The sequence below is a fragment of the Fonsecaea monophora genome, assembly GCF_001642475.1.
Source record: "Fonsecaea monophora strain CBS 269.37 chromosome Unknown Scaff5, whole genome shotgun sequence".
Taxonomy (NCBI): domain Eukaryota; kingdom Fungi; phylum Ascomycota; class Eurotiomycetes; order Chaetothyriales; family Herpotrichiellaceae; genus Fonsecaea; species Fonsecaea monophora.
Window position 1 is genome coordinate 650,656 of NW_019173936.1, and position 18,255 is coordinate 668,910.

General features: G+C 52.8%; 7 protein-coding genes across 7 annotated transcripts; 3 read left to right on the forward strand and 4 right to left on the reverse strand.

Annotated features, from left to right (window-relative positions):
- Positions 1-382: 382 nt before the first annotated feature.
- On the forward strand, positions 383-1,159 carry AYO21_01487 (hypothetical protein; the record flags this gene model as incomplete). Its single annotated transcript, XM_022651470.1, has 1 exon — positions 383-1,159. One exon carries the CDS (start codon positions 383-385, stop codon positions 1,157-1,159), a length of 777 nt encoding a protein of 258 aa, XP_022516443.1.
- Positions 1,160-3,133: 1,974 nt separating this feature from the next.
- On the forward strand, positions 3,134-4,885 carry AYO21_01488 (hypothetical protein; the record flags this gene model as incomplete). The annotated part of the gene is made up of 1 exon (XM_022651471.1): positions 3,134-4,885. One exon carries the CDS (start codon positions 3,134-3,136, stop codon positions 4,883-4,885), a length of 1,752 nt encoding a protein of 583 aa, XP_022516444.1.
- Positions 4,886-5,831: 946 nt separating this feature from the next.
- Positions 5,832-7,590, reverse strand: AYO21_01489 (hypothetical protein; the record flags this gene model as incomplete). Its single annotated transcript, XM_022651472.1, has 2 exons — positions 5,832-7,308; positions 7,370-7,590. The coding sequence occupies 2 exons, from the start codon at positions 7,588-7,590 to the stop codon at positions 5,832-5,834; spliced, it is 1,698 nt and encodes a 565-aa protein (XP_022516445.1).
- A 1,611-nt stretch (positions 7,591-9,201) lies between these two features.
- AYO21_01490 (hypothetical protein) lies at positions 9,202-10,242 on the reverse strand (the record flags this gene model as incomplete). The annotated part of the gene is made up of 1 exon (XM_022651473.1): positions 9,202-10,242. One exon carries the CDS (start codon positions 10,240-10,242, stop codon positions 9,202-9,204), a length of 1,041 nt encoding a protein of 346 aa, XP_022516446.1.
- Positions 10,243-11,009: 767 nt separating this feature from the next.
- AYO21_01491 (hypothetical protein) lies at positions 11,010-14,492 on the reverse strand (the record flags this gene model as incomplete). Its single annotated transcript, XM_022651474.1, has 1 exon — positions 11,010-14,492. The coding sequence occupies one exon, from the start codon at positions 14,490-14,492 to the stop codon at positions 11,010-11,012; it is 3,483 nt and encodes a 1,160-aa protein (XP_022516447.1).
- A 447-nt stretch (positions 14,493-14,939) lies between these two features.
- On the forward strand, positions 14,940-16,057 carry AYO21_01492 (hypothetical protein; the record flags this gene model as incomplete). Its single annotated transcript, XM_022651475.1, has 2 exons — positions 14,940-15,010; positions 15,067-16,057. 2 exons carry the CDS (start codon positions 14,940-14,942, stop codon positions 16,055-16,057), a joined length of 1,062 nt encoding a protein of 353 aa, XP_022516448.1.
- Positions 16,058-16,078: 21 nt separating this feature from the next.
- On the reverse strand, positions 16,079-17,668 carry AYO21_01493 (hypothetical protein; the record flags this gene model as incomplete). Its single annotated transcript, XM_022651476.1, has 1 exon — positions 16,079-17,668. The coding sequence occupies one exon, from the start codon at positions 17,666-17,668 to the stop codon at positions 16,079-16,081; it is 1,590 nt and encodes a 529-aa protein (XP_022516449.1).
- Between the last annotated feature and the right edge of the window lie 587 nt (positions 17,669-18,255).

Sequence of the window (18,255 nt, forward strand, 5' to 3'; positions counted from 1 at the left end):
GTCTGCGTAAATGAGGACGAAGAACCATATTGCCCCCGAGGTTGACGAGGCTGTGGACAATGTAAAAGGGCAAGGCTGCCTGCGTACGTGTCTCTTGGCAGTGAGAGACGACAAACCCATCGATTTCACGACATCACATCTCTCCCTTACAATGAACCACCGGACCTACCTCCCTACATGGTCTGTGCACCCTTTTCCAACATAAGTAACCCCACAATAAATCCGCCGGCGATTGCTCTTCAGATACCCTCGAGAAGAGCATATATCACTTCCAAAAAGCCCGGTGCGAGAAAGGGGTTCCGACACACATTGCAACGACGGCGAGCACTTTTGGTTTCGTATCGTTTTTCTTATAATCTTGTGATTACTACGTCGTGAAACCATGAACCGCAAGCAGCGGCGGGCCATGGAGACGGCCAAAGCGATCAAAAGTGCGGATGACATCCCGCTCTCAAAACCAGATCGGTCTACGGCACCAGAACATAACAAGGCCAAGACAAAGACGCTGCTCGAGATCGCCGCGGAACGACAGGCTCAACTTGCCTCAACGATGTCCTCGGGGTCTGGTGGCGCCAAGGGCAGTGATGCTGGTGGTGCAATCAAGCCGGAGAACATTGTGCAGGTCAAGATTGGGAAAGGGGGAGAACTCATCGCAGAGTCGGACTCGTCGGAAGTGCCGCGGTCACTGTCTTCGTCGTTAGAAAGCGAATATCCCTGGCTCGACACGCTCCTGCTCGCGTCGTCGCTCAGCGCGGTCCACTTCACCCTCTCCGTGCTCGCTATGCACCAGTACGCCGAACAAGTCCGCTTCCGGCCGTTGATCATGCAGACCGTCTTCGTCGCGTTCCCCACACTCGCCTTCTTCATCGCTCTGTTCCACGGTCACCTCCTCCCCTCGTCACTCACGAATGTCCCGCCCTCGGTGAAGTACTGGGTTGTCCTTCTCCGATCCATCATCTACGTGGTCACGGCGAACGTCGCGGGGTGTTACTTGATCCAGTTGACCAACGACAAGGGGTACTACGCAGTCATGAAGGACGCGCCAGGAGTAGGTACGCTGTGGGTCTGGGCGGTTCTTGAAATGGGATTACTGGGGGCACTGGCTGGAGTGGCAGGGCCAGGGATTTATGCTTGGTGGTACGGGTACGGGATTTTGTGATGGTCGACAGCAGAGAGCACGCGATCAATAGCAACGGAAAGGCTAGAAGTCGCCATTTCGACTAGACAGGGTTTTTGAAATTTGCAACAAGTCATGTCCGTGTCCATGCCCCGGAGATGGCGGAGAAGCTGAGAAATGTACCCCTTTTCCCGTGTGACCAACACATGTTGAAAGGCGCCTTGGCCTGGTCGTACAAGGACGCAGCCTGCCGCGGATGTCATTCTTGGAACGTGCTCAAGGTAGCGCAGGAGAAGTGTCAGATCGCGGGCTAAGTTGCTTCTAGAATCCACCTGGTTATTGGAGCGGAATCACGACATGGTACGAAATCATTGAAAAAATGGACGACCTGCTGGTACCAGCATTCCCGCCGAGTCCGCGTCTGGACTTCGGGCCGCTCATAGTGGCCATTTGCGCGGGTCTGACAGGGGTCGGAGAAGCCCGACGGTATTATTGCTGGTGCGAAACAGTGAAAATTTCCGTGGTACGAACAAAAATCAGTTGGGAGGCTCGCGGGCCACATAAGGCGTTGGCATTGGATTTTGCAGTGGATTCCATCGAGTAATGATGGAGTAATAACGGCGAAGTTACCAGCAGGGTGAGATCCAGCGGAACACCTTCTCCGTCGACACATGGAAAATTTTTCTGTAGCACGGTGTGCGCACGAGCCAAAATGGCGACATGATCTGAGTCAGTCGCGCAAATGTCACCCTACTTGTACAGGTATTTTGACTTCTCTTTTTAGCCCGCTGGTAATAGCGACCGTGTCCTCGTCACCCAGACATTGCGACACACAATAGGAGCCAGGTCCTGGCTGCTGCCCAAAGGCTGATCGAAAGCCCTGATCCGCGCGTGCCGGAAAATTTTGAACATCTAAAACTCTATAACCAAGGTCAAGAGAGGGGTCGACGTACCGAGTAGAGGCAGCAAAGGAATCAATCATGTTTTGTCCAAGTTTGCGGGGTACAGCAAGAGTGGCGTTTTCTAGGTGCCATTATTGGATTCTTGCTAGTCCGGGTACTTGGAAGCGGTTTGCTTGAGGCGATGGCGGTGGCCAGGGGGGAGCAGGAAGAGCAGGGATTCGTCGGCGACGCCTCGTACAAGGTCTTCCACCAGTACCTAAACCGTAGAGAGTAGTCAGCTGCCCTGTGAATCACACGGATGTCAACAGTTGGCGCTTGAATTGCGTGTGGACGGAGACAAGTCTGACCCAATCGGCGATGAAACTCACCCAACTCGCTTCACTGTTTGGCGGAACAAATCTCCCAAAGAGAAGGTGTCCGCGATGTCCGTGATGTCAGCTTTGGCTCATCTATCATCAGGTTTCACGGAGAAGTTGGGAGGAATGGTGCAAAGATCCAGGCGGTGGACCACGGTCGTACCAGCAGTGGCATGAGGAAAAACGAGGACAACAAAGAGACTTGATGGTTTCCGGGTTGCAGTAGCTGCGCTTGATCTTGACCTGATCGAGTTTCCATTATTCATAGCCCTGCTCTTTTGGTCACTGAGCGCCCAACACGGCCGAACATACAAAGACAGGCACATGTGGCTCATGACTTCAAAAAAAAAGTTTTCTTCGACAGTCTCTCATTCAACCTTTGGTAACTTCTTCCGCTCTCTCACGCAAGAAAACTTGTCAAGTTCAATATCACCAGATCAAGTCGGAGAAGATCGAAGACGACATCGAGCCACCTGCACATCCCCCGGACTTTTTGGCGCCAACAAGAAATTTTAGAGGCATCGGGCGCAGGCGCAGGCACAGACAAAGGCGCGGGTACATGTGGCTCCCTTTGCCTCTCCAGAGTCTTCCTGTATCTGGCAACTGAAGCCCTTGTCCCCGGCTACCTCATCCCCCTAACGCCCCCCACTCACCTTCCTCTCTCCGAACTCGCCTACGTGTTTCGCGAGCATTTGGTGTCCCGCTCTGCGCGCGTTGCGTCACCCACTCTAGTTGTCCATTTTTTTAGTGGCAGCATCATGCCATCGCGCATCCAAGTTCACCACGGTACCGCCACCTCTCCACGACAAGCACCCAGTACTGTCAACGACGTCGTCAATGCGCTACATCGCAAATTGACCGCCAACCACTTCGAAATTCCCTCCAACCCATCCTCAAGAAGACCCTCTTTCTCAATGGAATCCCTACTCCATCCAAAGAAGGACAAGAAACATGAGGAACTCAAAGATCGTGACTCACGAAATCAGAAACGTCTTTCGCTGACCGGTCGTCATGCCAGCAAATCCAAGGACAGAACTTCGGGTCACTCGCCCAGAGTCGTTGCCACTCAGCCGGGTCGTTTTGAAATGGTCATCGAATCCCCTCCTCTAGTACTTTTCGGAACTCCGAGCACGTCCACAGGAGCCTTGCTATCGGGTCGCCTGAAGTTGCTCATTGACGACCCCGCGCGCGAGCTTCGATTAGAGAAGTTCACTATGGTCCTGCGAGCAACCACGACTACCAAGAAGCCCGTCGGTAAAGACTGCAGAGATTGCAGCGAGAAAGTCGAAGACATTAAGAAGTGGGAGTTTCTTTCCGAACCAAAGACATTTTACGCGAGCAATGACAACCAATTCCCCTACTCTTATCTGTTTCCTGGTCAACTTCCTGCCTCCACACAGTCTCAATTGGCATCGATCCAATACTCACTCGTGGCTACCGCAACCACTTCTCATGGCGAGAAGATTGTCCTGAACCATCCGCTCACCCTTCTTCGCGCCATTCAACCCGGCCCTGACAAGTCCAGCATCCGAATTTTCCCACCGACAAATCTCACTGGCCGCGTTCAGCTGCCTCCCATCGTCCATCCCATTGGAGTCTTCCCTGTCACCATGTCGATGAGTGGCGTCGTGGAGAAGAAAGCCGAAAGCCAGGTTCGATGGCGGCTGAGGAAAATGGCTTGGCGGATCGAAGAGCATTCCAAGGTCACCTCGACGCCATGCGCCAAACATGCCCACAAAGTCAGTGAAGGGAAGTCGATCCAGCACTCTGAAACAAGAGTGCTGGGGAATGATGAGCTGAAAGGCGGCTGGAAAACTGACTTCGATACCATTGGCGGAGAAATCACCATGGAATTCGAAGCGTCTCTCGCCACCAAATCGAGCCACAGGGCTACTTGCGATGTCGAGTCTGCTTCAGGGATCGAAGTCAAGCACAACCTGGTGCTCGAGTTGATTGTTGCGGAAGAGTTCTGCCCGAATAAGAACCCCTCTCTGGTTACTCCCACTGGCGCTGCACGTGTGTTGAGAATGCAGTTCGGCTTGATAGTCACCGAACGTGCAGGCATGGGCATCAGCTGGGATGAAGAAATGCCGCCTGTCTACGAAGATGTTCCCCCGAGCCCACCAGGATATGGCAGTTCGGATAGAAATGATGGTGCCTGGGGTGGCGCCATTATGGAAGATTACCACGGACCAGAGCTCGAGTACGAAGACCTGGAAACGATGCACTCTCAACACTCCAATCCACCATCATCACCTCGGGCTAGTAATATGGGGCTTCCCATGCGTGACCGACCCCATCATTTGACGAGAGACAATTCAAACGGCGAGGGATCGTCGCGGAGATTGAGTCCTCCTAGACGGCACTTGGGTGGCATGACGAACGATGAGTTGGGTGCAGAGCCGCCCCAATATGCGCTGCGATCTACAAGCGAGTCTCGGAATAATGAGCAAAGTGGTCCTGCCGAAGATTATGGAGAAGGGACCTCGTCGAATTCGCAACGCGGATGAAGATGTCTCGCAAGCAACTGACTGTAGCGAATCCAATTTGTGCTACAATCCGTTCGCTATCTCCCGTTGGAGTGCGTCACACACTTCGATCCACTACACGAACTGGAACGATACGATTCACGAACATATTTTGATTTTCAACACTTTCGCCGACACTCTTGAGGGTGTACGGCTTAGGGGCGGCCTATTTTGCATTTTTGTTTGTTTCCAACTACAGAAAGTATTGATGATACCCCCCAGCATGATTCAACTTTGACAGCGAAGCATTTTTTTTTGATACGAGGGGACAAACGGACCCGAAGCATGAAAAAGCGTATGCGGATTTTGGGTCGTCGACGTTATGGATTCGGTCAACGGTGTCTCTACTCCCTTGTCATGTTGTTGTTGGTGTCTTGAGTCTCGAGAGAAATTCTCCGGTGCTTTTACTTCCTTCGCAGGGCATACCTAGCTAGGTACATGGGTATTCTATTTTTATGGAGCAAGGATACGAGGCTGCAGCAGCAGCTTAATAGCTAGCTAGCAGGCAGTCCCTCATCGATTCGAAATATTTGATGTCTTTTGTCGTTGTTCCTTGATGATTGCGAAAAGTCGTGCCAGGCTGTGAAGATCCAGTCGAGAACTGTCCGTCCAGCGAAGAATTAAATATCAACTCCTCCCCCCCCCTTCTCTCCCTCTCGCGCGCACGTTATGATAAGATGATAAACTTAAATTCGGTATTGATATCATAAGTACGATGGATACTTCAGTTTCTATGCTAGGTCCTTGTCTCCGTAGTCGTCAGCATCGCAGTCCCCACCACTTTCTCTTTCCTTCATCTCCCCGTGCTAGCACTGACTCCTAAGTACCATCCCTATCGCACGGCATAGGCATCTTTATGATTAAGTGTAGTGACGTCCAAGATTGCGCGGCCGCTAGATAAGACTTCCCTTGTCTAGGGGTGGCGGTCTCATTCATCCACGTCCCGAGGATCGTGTTTGGACCACCACTCGTCGTACTCGTCCGGAGTCATGGTCTGGAACTCCGTCGGTCGGGTGATGGGCACGAGCGACTCGCCCCTCTTTGCAAAGTCCTCGATCCTCTTGCGCGTCAGTTCCCGGCTCTTGTTGACGCTGTAGATCTTGACGCGGTGGCACGACGACGTCACATGCAGGCCCCAGTTCCACGAGTTGCGCACCTCGAGCGGCTGCGTGTTGAGGCTGTTGTCCCAGCAACGCACGACAATCTCGATCCACCCCTCCACGTCGCAGGGCAGGTCGAACTCCCAGGTCCGCCACGCCCATTTGTGTTTGGTCGAGAGGTTCTCGTTCGGAACAGAGTACCACGAGAAGCCGCCGTCGGCTGAGAGCTCAACTCGCTCAGGCCATCGACCGCCGCCCGAGTAGGCCCAGCCCTTGCATGCGATCTTGCCTTCGTGCACCACGACCTGCTTGGTCCACGGTGACATGATGGCGCTGGACACGGGCATCTCCTGGATCTGGATCCCCATCACCGGGAGCTGGTTGTGCTTGCCCACCTGCTGGTTGAAGTACAGGTACTCCTTGCTCTGGACGGGGGCCCTGGTCGGGTGGGGGAGCGCGCGGATGCGGTAGACCCATTTCACGGAGCGGGCGCCGATATAGCCCATGACAACTAGACGCACAGGGTAACCGTGGATCTTGGGCAGAGGCTCACCGTTCATCTCCCACGCGAGCATGACCTCGTTGGCCTTGACTTTGGACCACGGCACGCTGACCAGGTAATTCATGACCTCGTTCTGCTTGAAGTAGGTGTCCGCCCCGTGAAATTCAAGATGTTTCCCGCCGTCGGCCATGCCGCCACACTGCTTAATGACCTTCTTGAGCGAGACGCCTACATAGCGAGCCGTGCCGATGGCTCCTTCTGCCCAGGGTGCGTTGATCATCTCGTCACCCTCGCCCGCGTACATCTGAATCTGCTCGATACGACGCGTACCAGAGCATTGGATGGTCACCATTTTCTCCATCCGCGGGAAGATCTCTTCGTTCTGGAGATCCTTTAGAGTAAAAGTACGGGGATGCTTGACCAGACCATCGAGTTTAAGCTCCCATGCGTCCGCATCGATGTCAGGGATTCCACCGTGGTTTCTGATGAAATGCAACGGGTTCGGGGTGACTGGTTTGGCAGTGACCAGGCGTTTTGGGGGTTCACCGTTGTAGGGGAACTGCAACAAGTGCAGCATCTCGGGGTGCTTCTCCTGGATCACTCGCAGCCATGATTCTTCGGGGACAGAGGTCAGAGGGCCTCCAATGGCCTTGTGCCACTGTTTCCAGCGAACACCTTCCAGGACAGGGTTTGTGTTCGGAATAGGACCCAGCTGGAACTCGGGCGGCGGAGGGAATTTGTTGGTGATCATGATCTTGTGCGCAAGCGCCTTCTTCTCCGGATATTGTTCCCATTCGATGTATCTAGCATTCGCCTGTCAGTTGGGGTTGGTTGGTTGGGGACCGGAATTATGCAGATGCTCACCCGTGCCAGCCCTCACGTTCTTCGGCGAACACCAGATTGGGATCAATGTCCTCCTTTTCGAGATATTCTCGAGCCTCCTCAAGCTCCTTGATGATCTCTTCGTCGAGCGCTACGTCTTCGACAAACTGACCCTCAGGGAGAGTCTGGTCGCGGATGGGCAGCTCGGCGGCTGCAAGGCCTTGCTCGAGCTTCCATTCATCTTCCGGCTGGACACAGATCATGGTCAGTTTGAGATAATTTTTGCGAGTCTGAGGAATAGGCAAGGTCAACCTGAATAGGGTGATGCAGCTCTCTGGCCCGAACGTCAGTATGCATCTTGGAGAAGAGGAAGGCCGCAGAAAATATCTAGGTCGTGGATGTTGCCACCGATTGGGATGGGATATGTCGTAACAACGGTGCCCGACCGTGAAATTGGTGTGAAGGAGGGACTGAGAGAAGGATCCCAGGAAGAACGTTGAGTAGATAAAAGCGCAGCAAGCAAGAAAACGAGCGGAGAGGCCGGGCAAAACTTATCAGTCGGTGAGTGGGACAGAAGCTGGTTGCACTCGGCCTCGGGGCGTCAGTCTCATATATGGTATTCAGCAGCGAGTGTCAACGAGGCTAGCTACTCCGTAGGTAGGTAGCTGTCCGGTGAAGCTTTTACCATTGGCAGCTCAGTCACTGTCATCCCAGTGCGACACGTCCCTATCCACCTATCAGGCCGGCGGATCGGAGCTCTTTCTGTACCTAGCACCCCGCCTCCAATGCATTCTACAAGTACACATCATACCTGGGGTGTGGCTGGGACCGCTAAGCATACCATTTGCCGACCACGGGTCCTCGACCTAGAGCTCTGTGTTCCACACGAGGGCACTGCTGACGAGATCGAGGACCAGGAGCTATGCGGAAGCAGTAGCCGGAGGGCTCTGTGATGCAAGACTAACGCAGAACGTGGAAATTGGCAACGAGGGCGACGGGATGGAGAGGCCGGAGCAGAGTAGACAGTGAGAGGATGGTATTTCATCGTGCATGGTGGTGGTGGCGATGATATTCCCGGATAAAGTCATCAACCGCGAAAGTCGATCGCGCGAAGACTCCAACGGGGTTAGTGGCCGCAGGAGGAAGAGGAGAGACCAATGTCTGACAGACTATTTTTATGGCGCATGCCACCAATAGCTAGCGGCCAACCGAGGGGCGCAGGCAGTAATTCTCCTTGTCAGACATGGAGATCATATGTCATTCAATTATCCCCGCGCGAGATCGTTTTCTCGTGCGAGGCTCAACTATTTTCCTCGCTCACCTTCAAACCTCCAACCTTCAGCCTTTGCACCTTTTTTTTGTGTCTCAATTTCTCTGCGCAAACCGCAACGAGTACGCGATAGTCCTCTCGGCGAGGACATCTCTGCACGCACCCCTCCGAGCCAACTCGTGCCCTTGTCCAGATGCAGATCTCGATAGCGATCCCCATCGGAAAGCGAAATCTCAACCCTCCCAGACCTCTGTGCCTCCTCTCACTGGCCCACAGACATCTGACAAATCATGCATGATTCCCGTTTAGGAGAATCTTCTCAGCAACCTGTATCGTCGAATGTCGCCAGTTTCGGACGAGCATCGCATGCCTGACTAGTTTTGACTCGCAGCTGAAATTGAACAACTGGGCCTGACAAAGAGAAATGTGACTGCATACGAACACTGCTCAGCACAAAGGATCTCCAAGAGAATGGCGGTCACTACCGCGAATAGAAAGACGATGCTTGAATTCATTTGAACCGGTTAACCCCCGGCTTGATAACGCCTTGTCAACCATACCAAATGATTGTCAATAACCCGTCCTCTGCAAATGCTTCCATGCTTCAAATCAGGCCCAGCTTCTTGACAGCCTCCCACGAATCCTCAACCGTATTCTGAAATGGCGTAAACTTCAGATCCAGCACATGCTCTGCTTTGCTTCTGTCGATGCTGAAATGGTTTCGCGCATCGCAATGTGCACCTTCCTCTCCCAGGCCTTTCTCTCCTTTCGCCCTTAGTCCAGCCAGCCCGTCCTCAAAGTAGTTGACTCCTCCACAGAGAAGAAACCTCTCACTCACACCCTTCTCCAACTGTAGACCTCTCAAATGCGCTTCCGCCACATCTCTCACGTCCACCCACGCAGGCAGCCCTGGAGTTGCGACCTTTGGCGCAAAGCTTGGGTCCTTGCCCTGGATTGAGGTGACAAGCCTCTTGATGCTCGTGTTCAACCCATCGATTCCTTTCGCAACGTTTACCTCCTGGATCGGAGGCCCATACACCATTGGCGGACAGAAAGTCACGAGATCCCATGTGACCTCGCCCTTCTCTCTTGCGCTTCGCCACATGTCCCACGCTGCTCGTTCAGCAAAGGTCTTGGAAGCATGATAGCCGTAAAATCCATCTTTTGCTGCTTCCTCCATGGTGACCGGATCCCAATCGTCTGAGGTGTACTTGTATCCTGGTCGCGGATTCTTGGAAAGATCCACGACGCTGGCGAAAGAGCTCATAATGGTCATCCTCTTCAGTGTCGTGGACTTCAACGCCGAAGACACTACATTTCGAGTACCGTTGACGGCCGGCTCCACCAGCTCCTTGATCGGGTCGGTGGAAGACGTAAAATAGGGGCTGGCGACGTGACAGATATAGTCGACTCCTTCAACCGCGCGGTCCAACGCGCCGGGGGCTTGGATGTCCGGCACTTCAACAAAGGTAAGGTCACCCGATTTGATGGCTTCGGGATATTTGTCTGCGATGAAGCGGGATTTGGAAAGGGAGCGCAAGGTGCCCCGGACACGATATTGGTGGCCGATGAGTGTGGAGAGGACATGAGCTCCCACGAACCCATTGGGTCCAGTCAAGAGAACAAGAGGTTTGAGGCCTGACATTTTCGTGCTATATGTTTTCAGGGTGTTCTAGATTTGTGAGGCTGTTTTGTTTGGGAAGGGATTGTTGATATCTCAAAGATGACAGGGCAAGGTCCTCCTCCTCTTTTTATACCTGGCAGGACAAGAGACGTTTCGGAAAACCTCCCACTACTCCATCTTTTGTATGATGAAGTAAGTGCAAGCCGAAGAAATGCCTTTCGGGTCGCAATTGATTGATACCAGATCTTTGACCTCAACGACCCTGGATGGGTGGTCTTTGTCTCCAGAATGCGGCCGCTTCAACCCCATTGTCGGCGGTGCAAAGCGGCGCGTCTGCCCTTCCGACTGGACTTCTTCGCCGTTGCCTAAATGACCTCGGCGGTTTGTTGCTGACCAAGCTGTCGTGTACCTGCAGTAGCACCGAGTAGCCAGGACTGTCTGACCTGTCAACGGAAGAACGTAACCGTGAGTGCCGGACAAGGGCAATGAAGATGATGTCATAGGGATTCGCCCTATTTTCCTGTCTATTCTCGTCACGTGTCGTCTCTCTCACATGCAACAATTGCTCCTTACTTTACATATCGCTCGGGTGCTGCACGGAACTAACGCCACAAAACGCCCTGTGTTCGGCGACGCGAGAGACTGCTTTTTACAAGGAGATTGCACCAGGTTATCTCCTTACCTCCTTTCGCCTGTACACTGTATGACTAACCCTGCATCAATTGTCAGGTCAACATCTATCACATCGGAAAAGGGCTCTTCCAGAACGGCTAAGACCGGTTCTCAACTCAGCCAAGCAACATCTCCAGCTCCTCGATCCGCCTCTTCTTCCTCTCCTCTTCATTTTCTCCTCCCCCTGATTGGCCCACACCCAGGCTTCCAGCGACCGCCATCTTCCTCTCTTGCACACGAAGCATTCTTCCTTCAATACTTTCCTTGGTCACAAACCTGATCACCTCCACTTTTTGTGTCTGACCCATGCGGTGCACCCGATCGATCGCCTGTGCTTCAACTGCAAAACTCCACCACGGGTCCATCATATAGCACCGACTCGCCGCCGTAAGATTTAAACCCACTCCACCAGCCCTGAGAGAGAGCAGCAAGATGCGAGGAGCTTTGGGGTCGGATGCATTTTCTGCGTTGAACGCTCGAATGACCTGTGCTCTTACCTTCTGTGACATGGTGCCATCGAATCGCAGGTGCGAGAAACCGTGTTTGGTAAGTTGTGGAGAAATAAGGTCGAGAAAGGACGTGAACTGCGAAAACACCACCGCTTTGGTAGCCCGGGGTAGCGCGGACAGGTGATGCAGCAGCGCCGCTATCTTCGCTGATGTTGAAGCAGATGGTGAATATGGATGTAATCGACGGAGTGAAATCTTGCCAGGTCTCGTCACATTCTCATCAGCTGCATACATGTCTCCTTCAGGATCAGAGGACACAGGCGGACTGTTGTGCCTAACAACTTCAAAGACATCTCTCGGATTGATAACTTCTCTGCATGAAAAGCAGCGAGGGACTTCTCCTTTGTCCGTCTGGACCGCGATCGACTTCTCCAAACACTCTTTGCAGGCACTGTGCCAGCAAGTAGTGACGGCAGGGTTAATCATTGGCTCTTCAAAGCACAAGGGACATTCTCCACTTGATTCCTCCTGAATTTGGCGCAAAGCATTGGTAGTGAACGTGGTGATTGGGTCCCTCGATGTGGGGTTTTCCTTCTCTGCAAGGTCGCTGTCTTTGGTAAAACGGTCTATGAGATCTTGCAAGTCCATGTCGTCGGCAAACCCGTTTTCATCAGCCGCAGCCGCAACTGCAGCGTCCTCTTCATCTGCCACAATATCCTTGTTCCGAGTCAGCACAGGATGACAGCAAGACTGCCGCAGGCGTAGGATCTGTGCAAAAATTGTCGTGTATGATTTTAAGAGAGTGCCGGCCGCGACGGACTCATTGAACGCGCGCTTGGCCCGCGTAAATATCAGATCATATACTTCCCGTTCTGTCTTCGAGAGTTCGACTTCTTCAACAATGACGGACTTAGGAGGAAGTGGCACAAGCGCTTCGCCTTCGGGGGTCTTCATATCCTTTGTTCTTCTCAGCACCAGGGGCTCCAAGACAGTCTGAACGACATTGAGAGCTCGTGCAATCTCCTTGGACTCAAAGGGCACTGTGATGAATGTCTTCCAAAAGGAGAAGTTGCTCCAAGGTTCAACTTTGAGGAATCTAACCAAGCTGAACAAGTCTTCCAGGCGATTGACGATGGGTGTCCCAGTCAAAACCCATCGATGCTTCGCCTTGATCTCATAACACGCCTTGGACGTTTTGGCCTGCCTATTCTTGATCGTGTGGGCCTCGTCAAGAATAACCCGATGAAAGTCCACGGAGAAGAGGCCACCATGAGACGCGCGATCTCCTCCAGCAGTTGAAACTTGTCCAAACTCTGAGAGTACGGTGCCGTAACTCGTTATAATGACATTTGGAGCAGACGCACCATTTGTGGCACAGCACAGGGTCTGTAAATTGACCGACTTCTCGCTGCCATAGTAGACCATAGTCCTTAGAGAGCCAGGTTTCGAACATTTGACAGCTTCACTCTCCCACTGTGCCAGTAAGGACATAGGTGCCACGACCAACGTCGTGAAGGGTGCCACTTCGACTGATGTAGATGTTTGAGGCAGCCTGGGAAGATGGTTGACGGATGTCATGGCCTGACCAGCAGCTTCCAGGTCAATTCGTGAACGATTGGAATGGATCAGGCTGTAGATCTCGATTGTCTTGCCCAGGCCCATTTCGTCGGCTAAAATGCCGCCCAAACAGTTTTGTTCCTGGACGGGGAAGTCAAGACTGATTTCCCCGGAGTAGAGATTGACATAAAACTTGTCTTGTCCTTCGACAACGGGAAGTAGTTCATCGTTTGCGTCCTTGGTGGGCCAAGTATACTCTTCCCAAAGCGGGTGCATTGATTGTTGCTTGTCGGATTTTTCGTCTCGCTCTTTGCTAAGCATCCAATGCAAGGCCTGTTTCTGATATTTCCGTAGGTCTAATTGGAAAGTTGGTGCCGGTTCAGCTTCTGGGGTGTTGAAGTCAAACGACTGTGCTTTCCGGTAGAGGGTATCGAGTTGATCTTCCTCCAACTCTTCACCCTCCTCGTCCTCAGAGATGGGAGTGGACATGCCTGACTTGCTCTTCGCTTCTTTGTCTTTGTCGTACTGCTCTGCCATTTCAGCAGCTCTGAGTAGACCTTGCTTCTTGTGCTTGGAAGTTGTCTCGCTGCTTGTAGTTGGATCGAGGTTGACTTCTTCAAAGAGTTTGACCAGAGCCACTTGCCGTAATCGAAGGTCTTTTTCGTCGCTGCTCTCCTTCTCTTCGAAAAAACCCGTGGCGCGGTTGTCATCCTTTGGCTTGACAAAGGTATTTGCCTCAAAAGCTGTTTTGAGGAGGTATGCACGAAGCTGCAGGTAGATTGTATCGTTGACTCGAACACGATCAGGCGCGAAAACGCAGGTTCCCTCGAAGCGGCAAATCTTCTGGTCCAGCAAAGTCGATACCCAAGAAGCCGTCTCCTCGGGCAGACGACCCAGCTCTTCACCTTTTACATTTGTAAACCGAGTGATCACGTCTGACTTTTGATTCCGGCCTATCACCGCCACCAATTTCCCACCTCTTCCAATTTTTGTCTTAGGAGCGATCTTTGACCTCTCTATCCTCACCGATTCACCGTGTGCCAACAGGTGTGTGCCGCTTTTTGTCATCCATGCTCCCACACCAAATGACCCAACATACCGTTCAGTGGGCATCGTGGCGAGGGATGCTGTCTTGGAGGTGACGTCTTTCCATGTGGCCTGTGGTAGTGCGGTGGGAAGGCTGTTGGAGGAAGTAGGTGCACTCAGCCAAGAATCTACACTCCTCGAAGGAAGTGATGTCCTTGTCTGTACCGCGGTAGCATTTTTCCATGACCCGTCCAAGTACATATTGATTGCTCGCTCGAGATTGCCATTAGACGCAGCCTCAACCTTGTCCACGACATCCTGAGAAACATCTTCTCCGACAAACGCGCGGAATACGTCGATGTCAAAGGCATGAGGCTTCTCGTTGTCGAGAGCGCTTTGGACGTCCGTGGGGTTCGTTTGACAGGACTCGAAGTCGTGACCGGTAGATGAGGTGGCGGATGTTGGTCTGCTAGACGCATTTACGGATGAGGAAGCATGTTCAGGGAGAGCCTCAGGATCATCGACGAAAAAGCGTCTCTTCTTTCGCGGGCGTACATCAATGTCCATGGGAGCGTCCAGTTTTCCAATATCAGTGGCGGAGGGAAAAGATCCTGTTCAACGTGGAAACGAAACGCGTTAATTGATTTGACGCGCCCGCACGTGATGCGAATCCAGGTTTCACGTCATGATGAGCCAATTTATTGTTTCTCCACAAGCTCTAAGAGCGTTTCGTCCAGTCAGTACAATCATAAATCACATTAGCCCTTGTTTTTTCACACCGACAGCCTTTGGGCATGGGACTCAGAATGTGTGTCCCTTAAATTTCTTGGTTGGCGAAATGGCCACAACCCTGAGCTGAGGAGTCAACACCAGGAGTCGGGCAGTGGGAGCAAGTACACAGAAAACTTCAACATGGCTCTTGCTGGAAAGCATGGCCGAGCCTTGTTGTCAGTGCGACAGCTAGGTTGTGGGGGATCTAGTCCGAGATACCGCACGTTTACGGCAAGTACGAGGATGTCGCTTTCGCTCGATCCAGATTCGCCGGATGTGAAAAAGGCGCAAGGTTATTGCTCAAATCTTGTTCGGTAAGCTCAAACACACTATGGATACTTTGGGGCTGGTCGCTCATTGAATGTACCAGGAACTATGACTCGCCATCATACACTCTGGCCCATTTCATTCAACCGCACATGCTTCCAGCGTATTTTGCTATCCGCGCCTTTAATATCGAATTGGCCAGGATACCTGACGTGGTGTCAATGCCACAGATCGGAGCAATGAGGATGCAATTCTGGCGGGACACCATCGACAAGACTTTTAATCTTGCGCCTCCGTTAGAACCTGTGGCCATATTGCTTGGTTCATATCTAAAGCAAGGATATAGGCTCAACAAAACCTGGTTTCATCGCATCATCACAGCCCGAGATAGGAAGCTGACGCATCCCGGCTTCACCAACTTGGCTGAGCTCGAGTCCTATGCCGAATCAACTTATTCGACACTTCTATATCTAACTCTGTCGGCGTTTCCTCTGAATTCTCTGACCGTGGATCATTTGGCTTCTCACATTGGGAAGGCAGCTGGGATAGTGGCTGTGCTCCGTGGAGTGCCATTGCTAGCTTTCCCCCCTCCACCTAACATGCATTCTAATAACCCCCCCGGAATAGGCGGCGCTCCTACCCGCGAACGACAGGGCGTTATAACGCTACCCTTGGACGTCATGTCCCAAAGTGGTGTCCAAGAAGAAGATATCTTTCGAAATGGAGCAAACGCTTCCGGTCTCCGCGATGCGGTTTTCGCGGTGGCCACCCGTGCCTCCGATCATCTCATAACTGCCCGTGCCATGCTCAAAGGCATCCGGGAAAATCAAGGTCCTGGTCACGAATTTGAACACATGCATGATGAAGGTCATGAATACGACAAGCACGAAGTTGGTGCCAAGATGTCTGCCGACAGGACCAAGGAAGAGATCAGCAATGGTTTCGGTGTAATAATGGGCCCATCTGTCAGCACTCAGCTGTGGCTCGATCGTCTGCAGAAAGTGGACTTCGATATCTTTCATGACAGCCTTCGAAGAGTTGAATGGAAGCTACCATTTGTCGCATGGTTGCGTAACAGGAGCGGCAAGCTATGATCTTCACGGTCGGGATTTGTCTCACGGAGTCTTCAGGGCCTCTATTCGAGCATTTGTCCTTGCTTCCTGCAGTTGAGACAAGGCGTTGGCATCAACGGTATTTCGCCGGCTTCTGCTCAGGGCCATAGCATCCCCCCTTTTGCCCAGGATTGCTTCGATCGCGCCTACCAGAGCTTGCGAATCGTAGTACATCTGGCCTTTTGAGCCCTTACGACCGTAAAGCTTCAAGCAGTCGATCCCAAGAGACGCGAGATGATCTCGGTCGACATGTGGGGTGCCTTCTCCAGTCAGGTGAATGACATGGGTCACGTACTTGCGGTAAATCGAGTCTCGAGCACCATCACGCGAGGGGCGGTTTGTGCCGGGGAAAAGGAATTCACCGTGTCGTGCAGCTGCAGGACTTGATGGCGCCGACGTCTTCAATGTGTCGGCTGACCGCGAAGTGTGAAGCTTAGTTCTCGGTAGACGTCCCTGGGACTGTTCGCAAGCACGGGTGATTGCCTCCACGAAGTCAAATGCAGAAAAAGGATCCGAACTCGGGCCTGTCTCGCGATCCAAGGATCCATTCAATATGAGAATTTTATGTCGGGCAGAGGTCGAGCTCAGAGCCTCTCCGACTCCTTTGAGGACAATGGACGGAAGAATTGAAGTGTAGAGGGAGCCTATAGAGTATATAATAGCTTGGGATTGGTTGATGGCCGAGATTACTCGTGGATTGGCCGGGGGTAGCATTTCCTGCCCGTAGGGATTGATGTACCATATTCGCTCTATTCGGGCTGGGAGGTCTTGGTCCAGGTCTTTGCTGAATTTGATGTTTCGCTGCCGTAGCGTCGGGAGAGTCCCGGGCAAATGAGCGTCCTCGATCTCCTCAGAGTGCTCAGAATGGTGGCGGGCACGAAAATCGGACGGAGAATTTGAAGACGACACTGTCGGCATCTCCAGGGCGGTCTTGGCCGCAGGGTGCGAGATGTTGTTCTGTCCCACTATAATCTCGCCGTTGGCCAGGCCAGCCGCAATGTGATGCGAGAAGTTGGAATTGATGCTGGGTATCACTCGCACTTCCCCGTCGGGGATGGCGCACAGGCTGCTCAACAAGTAGATTGCAGATTCAAAACTGCCACTGAAGAGCCGCGCGCCAGTCAGAAACAGATTGCCGACACTGGCAGACGTGAAGTCGAAAGTGGAAGAAGGCCTCGCTCGCTTCATGATCTCGAGGTTCAGCAGGTTGAGAAACGAGCGGATCAACTCCTTCTTCGCCGACGGGATGCCGTGCCAGAGTTCAGACGTGCCCCAGACTATGCTCTGCCATTGATCCGCCGCGTCCGTCGAGGACGAGGACGACAACCGGTGATTGAACAAGTTGGAGATGGCCGACCGTTCGGTCGAGGGCGGATCGGTGGGAATCAAACGGACCAGTCGACTTCGCACGTCTCCGATTCCCGGTCCTCCAAAGACACGTATCAACTCGGAAGAGGAGCCGCCGTTGTCGCTTATGGGAATGATGTAGGATAGAGGGCAGTCTTTGCTTTCGCGGACGGCTTCAAAGACATCGACGAGAGAGTTGGCAGCGCTACCGCCGGAGAAGACCACGATGCCCTTGGCGGTTGGCATGGTGGATTTGGCACTGTAGTCGACTCAAAAGAGCATGTCAAGGGATACCAGACCCTTTAAGTGCTCGGAGCAGGCATGAATGGTGGTTGATATCAGGGATGAACACTGTGTCCAGGATATCAATTCCGTGTTAGGTGACTCAGCCTTGCGAGAAGTTGCGGCGATAATGCGGAATGGCTGGTCTAGGAAAGATAGCCGACGACTTACCCGACATGGTTAGTGTCGGTTCGTATTTGGCAATGGTGCCGAGGCCGCCGTCAAAGCGATAATAATGCGCCTTACAAGGTGCCGATGGGCGAGTTGATTGATAAAAAAGGAGACTGACTATGATACGCGTTCTCTTTCGTGGAGGTTCACTGTGGACTCTTGTTGGCATGAGACAGTGATTGAGACCACTCTGTGACCAGGTCAGCGACCTAGATAAGAACGTCATTGTTGGTGCCCACTCAGAACGGCCTAGATCTGCCCATTGGAGGCGCAACCTGCAGCACTTGGAACCACATGCGCCCCTGAGGGATAGCCTGCACCGCCTAAAAGCTTAGACCATACGGGCGCGTTCGACATGTCATTGGTGCCATTGGCCTCGT